The 10000-nt window shown below is 48.7% G+C and overlaps 1 protein-coding gene across 1 annotated transcript in view; it reads left to right on the top strand.

Moving 5' to 3' along the window:
• Positions 1-10000, top strand: part of LOC308175616 (N-terminal EF-hand calcium-binding protein 2-like) — a gene marked incomplete at both ends in the record, with an annotated part of 19174 nt that overhangs the window by 1902 nt on the left and 7272 nt on the right. The window contains one exon of the mRNA XM_080551248.1: positions 2434-2531. Within this exon, the coding sequence (XP_080407374.1) occupies positions 2434-2531 (98 nt within the window). The remainder of the gene's footprint in view (positions 1-2433; positions 2532-10000) is intronic.

Below are 10000 nucleotides of genomic sequence, written 5' to 3'. Positions count from 1 at the left end.
ACCAAAGCTTAGCCCCTCCAAGATGACCAGCCGTTCACGCTCTCCACCAACGATGTCTTCCGAACACTGAGCAATGTGAATGTTGGTAAATCTGCTGGCCCTGACGGCATTCCAGTACTAGACCGCTGGCCGGGGTTCTCACTGACATTTACAATCTGTCACTGCCGGCCCAGGCAGTTGCATCAAGGCAACAACCATCGTGCTGGTGCCAAAGAACTCTGCTGCAGTGAGTCTGAAGGACCACCGCCCTGTTGCGCTCACGTCCGGCATTATGAAGTGCTTCGAGAAGTCGCTCCTGGGCCACCTAAAAACTCACCTCTCCCCCAAACTAGACCCCCAGCAGTACGCCTACCGCAAGAACAGGTCAACGGACAATCCTGACCCACCTAGACACAAGCAACACCTACACAAGGATGCTGTTGAATGAATGAATGAATTTATATTGACACATTTTTAAAATGGGGTCTACAGTTTTCGGCTCCAAAGGAGCCTAAAAAGCATACACGTATAAAAGAGAAAAGAAAAAATACTTCAAGGATAACACAAGAAAGCCAGAGGTTTATTTCCATTGTGGTCCTTTGATTGTTAAAAGAACATTGTTCATTGATTTCAGCCCAGCATTCAACACCATCATCCCCTCCAAGCTGGTCATCACACTCAGAGACCTTGGTTTCAGCACCTCCCTCTGCAGCTGGACCCTAGACTTCCTAACCAACAGACCCCAGCTCGTCAAGTTGAACAACCGCTGCTCCTCCTCCACCCTGACCCTGAACACCGGCGTGCCTCAAGGCTGTGTGCTGAGCCCTCTCCTCTACTCCCTCCTCACCCACGACGTACCAATGCACGGATCGAACTCCATCATCAAGTTCGCAGACGACACCACGGTGGTAGGCCTGATAAGTAACAACGATGAGTCGACCTACAGGGAGGAGATCCAGAATCTGGTGGGCTGACAACAACCTGGCCCTCAACACCAGTAAGACCAAGGAGATCATAGTGGACTTCAGGAAAACTGGGGGCTGCGAATACCCCCCCATCAATGAGATGGAGCATGTTCTCAGCTTCAAGCTGGCAGCGCCTATACTTCCTGAGGAGACTGAAGAAAGCCCAGCTGTCTCCCAGGATCCTGACTAACTTCTACCGCTGGACCATTGAGAGCATCCTCACCAACTGCATCACATTGTGGTACGGCAACTGCATTGTGTCCGACCAGAAGGCCCTGCAATGGATGGTGAAAACCGCCCAGGGCATCATTGGCACCAAACTCCCTTCCATCGAGTCCCTCCAGGCAACCCGGTGTCGACGGAGGTCAGCAAACATCATCAAGGACACCTCCCACCCCAACCATGGACTGTTTGACCCCCTACCATCTAAGAGACTCAGGAGGTACAGGATCCTCAGGTCCCGTACCAGCAGGCTACAGAACAGCTTCTTTCACAGAAACAATACCCCCCTCCACACACTCGCTGAACAATTCCCCCCCCCCCCCCCCCCCCCCCCCACATGGGGTACAATTGACAATGACCCCCCCCTGACACTGTGAACAATCCAATTTAGCCTTTGCACTACTGCTGGTTTGCACACCCCTGGTCAATGTGATCACTCTTTACCCTTTGCACTACTGCTTACTGCTTATAAGCTACCTTAACTGTACATAGCTCATAACTGTATATACCTTTTAACTACCGTACTTGACATAGTGTACCAATCACTATCATTGTCATGTTTTTTATATAATGTTTTACATTACTATTTGCACTTCTGGTTAGATGCTGAACTGCATTTCATAGTCTGGTACTTATACTCTGCAATGACAATAAAGTGGAATCTAATCTAATCTAGTCTAATCTAATCTAATTGTAGTTGTACTATATAAGGGCATGAATGTATTTGTAGTTCTATATAAGGGCATGCCTGTATTTGTAGTTCTATATAAGGGCATGCCTGTATTTGTAGTTCTATGTAAGGGCATGTCTGTATTTGTAGTTCTATATAAGGGCATGTCTGTATTTGTAGTTCTATATAAGGGCATGTCTGTATTTATAGTTCTACTATATAAGGGCATGCCTGCATTTGTAGTTTTTTAAGGATGTTTCTCAGGTATTGATTAATCAACTTTTTTTCTTTTCTACCATTAGTCTTTCTATGACATTTTAATCTGTGTGTGTGTGTGTGTGTGTGTGTGTGTGTGTGTGTGTGTGTGTGTGGTGCGTGTGTGCGTCTCTGTGTGTGTGTGTGTGTGTGTGTGTGTGTGTGTGTGTGTGTGTGCCTGCGTGCGTCTGTGTGTGTGTATGTTTGGGTGTGTGCGTGCGTGCGTGCATGCGTTTGTGTGTGTGTGTGTGTGTGTGTGTGTGTGTGTGTGTGTGTGCGTCTGTGTGTGTGTGTGTGTGCGTCTGCGTCTGTGTGTGTGTGTGTGTGCGTGTGTGTGTGTAGACTACTTCGCCAGTCACATGGGAGACTACGAGGGGGTTCTGGCCTCGCTGGAGACGCTCAACCTGTCCATCCTGAAGGCTATGGACTTCACCAAGAAGGTGAGAGAGTGTGTCTGTGTGTGTGTGTGTGTGTGTCTGTGTGAGCTGCTGCTCAACAGTTTCATTAACATGTTCTGTTTGTGTTTCATCACCAATCTGTGTGTTCAATTCTCTCACACACACACACACACACACACACACACACACACACACACTGAGGCTAACACACTGAGGCTAACACACACACACACACACACTTACACACACGCACACACACACACACGCACACGCACAGACACACACACACACACACACACACACACTGAGGCTAACACACACACACACACACACACACTGAGGCTAACACACACACGCCTTGAGCTGGTTCAAGTCCTACCTGTCCGGCCGTAGTTTGTCCGTTCAGCTAGGATAATTTTTCTCCTCTGAGGCCCCTCTCACCTGTGGGGTTCCTCAAGGGTCGATACTGGGCCCCCTTCTATTTCTCCTTTACATGCTGCCCCTAGACTCTATCCTGGCAAACCATGGCGTGTCCTTCCATGTTATGCTGACGACGACGTCCAGGTCTATCTGTCACTAAAATCGAGAGAAAAGGTTGCACTTCAGCCATTGCTCAACTGCCTGACTGACTTCAAGGCATGGTTGAGTGAAAACTTCTCATCTAAATGAGAGCAACACCGAGATCATTTTATTTGCCAAAACTTCTCAGTCAGAAATCTTGGAGTGATTTTCGACAGTAACATAGCTTTTTTCACCTCAGACTCCTCGCTAAAACAAGGGCCTACCTTCCGCAGAAGGACCTAGAGAAAGTGATCCATGCCTTCATACCAACCCGGCTGGATTACTGCAACTCTTTGTATGTTGGCATCGACCAGTTTCTGCTCCGCCGACTGCAGCTAATCCAAAATGCGGCAGCTCGATTACTCACCGGCACCAAGAAGCGTGACCACATTACACCAATCCTGACTCACTCCACTGGCTCCCCGTCCGCTTCCATATCGATTTTAAATTACTTTTGATTGTTTTTAAATCACTAAACGAGCAGGCACCTCCGTACTTGTCTGATCTCCTGCGCCACCATACCCAATCCACTGAGCACTGAGGTCAGCTGACCATATGCTGCTGAAGGTCCCTAGGACCAGGCTAAAAACCAGAGGGGATAGAGCCTTCGCAAAGGCAGCCCCTAGGCTCTGAAATAGTCTCCCCCTCCACGTCAGATCTCCCCAGAGCATCAAGGCTTTTAAAACATTAGCTAAGACGTACCTTTTCTCCCTGGCCTTTGACCTGAGTTGAGCCTGCCTCCCGACAACTGCACTTTTATTTCTGCACCTGTTGTATTCTGTTTTGCACCTTGTTTTTGTTTTAGTGTATTTTTATTTATTGTTTTCTTTTACTAGTGTTTTATCTGTTAAGCACTTAATCTCTGTTTTGTCGTTGTAAATGTGCTATATAAATAATCATGACTTGACTTGACTTGACACACACACACACTAAGGCTAACACACACACACACACACACACACACACACACACACTGAGGCTAACACACACACACACTGAGGCTAACACGCACACACACACACTGAGGCTAACATACACACACACACACACACACACACTGAGGCTAACACACAAACACACACACACACACACACACACACACACTGAGGCTAACACACACACACACACACACACTGAGGCTGCTGGTGAAATATTGATTGTGTTTTATGGCGTTGAGCTGACCCTGTGAGGGGGGGGGGTGCGGATGGTACTGCTGCAGTGTGTATGTTGGGGTGGGGAGGTGAGAGAATTCCAAATTGTTTAATCCATCTGAATCTCTAAGGTTATTATTCCTGTTATCGATGCCGGCGTGTTTGTCTGACAGATAGTCGAAGGCCATGGGAACCTTGGAAACTGCAAACAAGAAGCTAAGAATTTAGGTGTGATTTTAGATTCTGACTTAAGCTTTGAGCCTCACATCAAATCTATCACTAGAAATGCTTTTTATCATCTACGGAATATTGCAAAGGTTTTCTCTGGCAAGCTGGTGCAGAAGTGTTAATGCATGCTTTTTTGATTACCCATTTGGACTAATAATAGTCCAATAAATGGACTATCGTAACAGTCTCCTTTCTGGTCTTCCGAAGAAAGCTATTGGCCAGCTGCAATTAGTCCAAAATGCAGCAGCGAGAGTTTTAACCAAAACAAGCAGACAAGCTCATATAACTCCTATTTTAGAGACTCTACACTGGCTTTCTGTTAAGTTCAGAATAGATTTCAAGATCCTTCTGCTTGTTTATAAAGCTCTCACTGGCACAGCACCAGAATATCTGAAAGACCTTTTGCTAGAATCAGCCCAATAGAGCTCTCAGGTCTTCTGACGCTGGTTTTCTCGAAATGAAGAGATTTGGTAAGGCTGCATTCTCGTTTTATGCACCCAAATTGTGGAATACACTGCCAGTTTACATTTGGGATGCAACCTCAGCAAATATGTTCAAGTCAAGACTAAAAACCCAGCTTTTTAATATTGCCTTTAAATGACTAAATAATTAAATTATGATTATATAATGATTGGAGCACTTTGAGCTGCAACGTTTGCAGGAAAAGCGCTATACAAAAAGAAAAAGGTTTTATTATTAATGTTTCTTTGTCTCAAGTGAGGTCAAGGAATCGTGCATATATGTTATTCATATCTTGCAGTGAGTTCTATAGTATCTCACTTGAAGACGTATGTAAATAAACGCTCAAAACCCCAACAATCAGCAATCCTTCATTTAGAAAAAGCAGTTTATATCTGCTCTGTAATGTGCCATCCTACCACTCTCTCCCCTCCCTCTCTCTCCTCCCTCTCCCTCTCCTCTCTCCCCTCCCTCTGTCTCTCTCTCTGTCTCTCTCTATCTCTCTCTGTCCCCCCCCCCTCTCTCTCCCCTCTCTCTCCCCTCTCTCTCTCTCTGTCTCTCTCTCTCTCTCCCCCCTCCCTCTTCCCTTCTTCTTTCCTCTCTTCATTGCTCCTTAGCTTTGGCAGCAGTTTGATCCTGCAGCAGTCCTCTCTCTCTCTCTCTCTCTCTCTCTCTCTCTCTCTCTCTCTCTCTCTTTCTCTCCGCATTCTTGGCATTTAGCAGACGCCTTTATCCAAAGCGACTTAAAACAAATACATTTGTCTAAGTAAGTGAATCGTCTATGCACCAGTCATACCAGGGAAAAGTAATCTATGCTCAGGCCAGGGGCCATTGGCAGTCATAGTGCTAGAAGAAGGAAGATTTGTTTTTTTAAATTAACAGTAGAGAAACTGTACAAGGGGGGAGAGGGGAAGTAGATGTCTCAGGAGGGACAGTTAAGGTGTAGCCAGAAGACATGTCTTCAGCCTAGGGAGGGAGGAAGATAGGTAGTGATTCTGCAGTTCTGACAGCATTGGGAAGACAGTATAAAAGAGTCATGACAGGGTAGCACAACTGCTGCATCCCCGTAGAGGTGGTGGTGCCAGTGGGCCAGCAGAGGTGGAGGAGTGGAGTGAACGGGCAAGTGTTTAGGGGTTGACCATTGCTTGCAGGTAGGCAGGGACTGTTCCCTTTGCCGCCCGGAAGGCGAGCACCAGGGTCTTGAATCTGATGCGAGCTGCTATCGGGAGCCAGTGAAGGGTGCGATGGAGAGGGGTGACATGGGAGAATTTGGGGAGGTTGAATACCAGACGGGCAGCAGCATCATACATGTGTGTGTGTGTGTGTGCGTGTCTGTGTGTTTGCTGAGCATGTGAGAAAGATAAAGAGAATGACGGGACCTGAGGATCCTGTACTTCCTGAGTCTCTTAGATGGTAGGGGGTCATACAGTCCATGGTTGGCGTGGGAGGTGTCCTTGATGATGTTTGCTGCCCTCCGTCGACACCGGGTTGCCTGGAAGGACTCGAGGGTAGAGAGTTTGATGCCAATGATGCGCTGGGTGGTTTTCACCACCCGTTGCACGGCCTTCTGGTTGGACACAGTACAGTTGCCTTACCACGCTGTGATGCAGTTGGTGAGGATGCTCTCAATGGTGCAGCGGTAGAAATTAGTCAGGATCCTGGGAGACAGCTGGGCTTTCTTCTGTCTCCTCAGGAAGTATAGACACTGCTGCGCCTTTTTGACCAAGGAAGTGATGTTAAAGGTCCAAGAGAGGTCCTCGGAGATGTGGGAACTTAAAGGCTGGGAACACGCTCCACCTCCATCCCGTTGATGTAGATTATGGGGAGTGTTCACAGCGTCCAGTTTTTCTGAAGCCCACAATGATCACCTTGGTCCTACTGGTGTTGAGGGCCAGGTTGTTGTCAACGCACCATGCCGCCAGATGTTGAAATTCCTCCCTGTAGGCCGACTCGTTGTTGTTGCTTATCAGGCCTACCACCGTGGTGTCATCTGCAAACTTGGGGGGAATAGAGGAGGGGGCTCAGCACGTAGCCTTGAGGCACACCGGTGTTCAGGGTCAGGGTGGAGGAGTGTGGGGGTCTAGTGGGGGGGGTAGGGTGGGGTCTCGTGTGGAGGGTAGGGTGGGGGGTAGGGTTGGGGTCTAGTGTGGGGGTCTAGTGTGGGGGTCTAGTGTGGGGGTCTAGTGGGTCTAGTGTGGGGGGTAGGATGTGGGTCTAGTGTGGGGGGTAGTATGGGCACGTGTTGCGTGCCTTCAGCAGTGAGCGGACCTCTCTGTTCATCCAGGGTTTCTGGTTGGGGAAGGTCTTAATCCGCTTGTAGCTGGTGACTTTGTCACCACATTCCTTGACGTACTCCATAACGGAAGAGTTGTACAAGTCGAGGTCTGTGTGGTCTTCCAGAGTGGCCTGGGCTCTGAGCCGGGGCCAGGGGGCTGTGTCCAGCACCTGATTAAGTGTGGTGCCAGCTTCCTCAGACCATGTTTTAACTGTCCTTATTGTTGTATGTGTTGGTTTCACACGTCTGATGAGGGGGGTGTATCTGGGGAGTAGGAACAAAGAGATGTGGTCTGATTGCCCTAGGTGGGGGAATGTAACCCTCTGCAATATTGGAGTAGACATGGTCATGGGTTTTGTCTCCTCTGGTGAAGCAGGAGACATGCTGGTGGAGTTACTGTGCAGTTTGCTGGTTGCTTATGGCAACATGAAGTTCTTTCATTGCAAGTTTAGCATTGGCATCAGGGGGTGTGTAGGCTGCGCTAATAATAACAGTAGAGAGCTTTCTGGGCAGATCAAATGGTCTACACTTGATCATCCTATATTCTAGATTGGTAGAGCAATGACTCTCAAGGCTGGCAGTGTCTGTGCAAGTTTTGTTGACATGAATGCACAGAGCACCATCTTTCGCTTTACCTGAGCACACTGAAGTTCAGCTCATTTCGGAACGTGTCTCGTCATGTTAGCGTCGCAGCGCTGTCCAGAACGCTGGTGTTTAGACAAGTTTCTGTGAAAATCAGCACGTTGCAGTCCATCATCCTCTTCTGTGTGGTAATCCATAGTTTGAGCTCATCCATCTTGTTCGCTAGAGAGCAGACATTACCAAGGAATATACTCGGTAGAGATAATCTGTTTGGTTCGCTTGTAGGCCTCCGCGTCAACGCCGTCTAATCGCGAGGGTCCCCTCATCGGTGCGTCCATTCCATGAACTCCCGCAGACCTAGCGAGCTCATCTGGAATGCTAGTTCGTTCAAATTCCCAACTTTTACATTGAGAACCGATGTCTAAGAATGTCTGTCGGCTATAAGTAATGTTCACCAGACTATGCTGAGTCAGCATGCTTGTTTTAAGTAGGTAATAATCACTATTCTGCAGATTGTAGTCAGACACCAGGCAACTGCGACCGTACGCGCTGCCTCTCCACCAGAGGATCTCTTCCCCCCTCCTCTCCTCTCCTCCCCCCTCCTTTCCCCTCCTCCCCTCCCCTCTCCTCTCCTCTCCTCTCCTCTCCTCTCCTCTCCCCTCCCCTCCTCTCCTCTTCTCTCCTCTCCCCTCCTCTCCTCTCCCCTCTCCTCCTCTCCTCTCCTCTCCTCTCCCCTCCTCTCCCCTCTCCTCTCCTCTCCTCTCCCCTCCCCTCCTCTCCTCTCCCCTCCTCTCCTCTTCCCTCCTCTCCCCTCTCCTCCTCTCCTCTCCTCTCCTCTCCTCTCCCCTCCTCTCCCCTCTCCTCTCCCCTCCTCTCCTCTCCCCGTCCCGTCCTCCTCCCCTCTCCCCTCCTCTTCTCTCCTCTCCTCTACCCTCCTCTCCCCTCCCCTCCTCTCCTCTCTTCTCTTCACCCCTCCCCTGCCCTCCTCTCCTCTCCCCTCTCCTCTCCTCTCCTCTCCCCTCCCCTCCTCCTCCCATCTCCCCTCCTCTTCTCTCCTCTCCTCTACCCTCCTCTCCCCTCCCCTCCTCTCCTATTTTCTCTTCTCCCCTCCCCTCCCCTCCCCTCCTCTCCTCTACCCTCCTCTCCCCTCCTCTCCTATCCTCTCCACTCCTCTCCTCTCCCCTCCCCTTCTCTCCTCTACCATCCTCTCCTCTCCACTCCTCCCCCCTCTCCCCCTCCCCTCCTGCCCCCTCCCCTCCTCTCCTCATGTGTGGGGGGTAGGGTGGGGGTCTAGTCCAACTGACTGGTTCTGCTGACAGAAGAAGAGGCTGGTGTCTACAGAACATTTTTAATTGGCTTTTTAGCAGGTGGAGGGAGGGGGGGACAGGGGAGGGGGGGAGGGAGGAAGGGGGGGGAGGGAGGGGAGGGGCGAGGGAGGAAGGGGACGGGGAGAGAAACAGAGAATTCATTAAACACATTTAATCTGCCTCTGTCTCGCCTGCACACTCTTGTTTATTGAGGAGAGCTCATTATCTAAACACACACACACAGACACACACACACACACAGACACACACACACACACACACAGACATACACACACACACAGGTGCGCGCCACACACACACACACACACACACGGACAGGCACGCACGCACGCACACACACGCACGCACGCACGCATGCACACACACACACAAACACACAGACACACACACACACACATACACACACACACACACACCACATCACTTGTTTATCAAGGTGTTTATAGGGTGGAGATAGTATAAGTGTCTAGTATTATTTTAGTATTACTGTATTGTAGTATTATTGTAGAGTTATTGTAGTATTATTGTAGTATTAATGTAGTGTTATTGTGGTAGTAGTATTGTAGTATTATTGTAGTATTACTGTAGTATTATTGTAGTATTACTGTAGTGTTATTGTAGTATTATTGAGTCGTATCAGCTGGAATAAAGGATTGTGTTTGTGTACCCCAGGGGTCACCAATTACATTTGCCAAGGGCCAGAATTTTTCTATGTGTAATATATATATTTTTATTTTTATTTTTATTTTACTTAAGCATAATTATCATTTATTAGACAATTGATGTTGTTAATGTTTATTAGCCTATATCAGTGTGAACAGACTCCTGACACCTATACTGCAGCCAGCCACCACGGGGCGATCCAGCTATTTTGGCTTCACTTTAATGGAGCTGCCATTTTGTCCATCAAAATTATTAAAATAATAA

Source organism: Nansenia antarctica (assembly GCF_963989245.1).
Source record: "Nansenia antarctica genome assembly, contig: SCAFFOLD_535, whole genome shotgun sequence".
Classification (NCBI taxonomy): domain Eukaryota; kingdom Metazoa; phylum Chordata; class Actinopteri; order Argentiniformes; family Microstomatidae; genus Nansenia; species Nansenia antarctica.
This window is presented reverse-complemented; position numbering and strand designations above follow the sequence as displayed.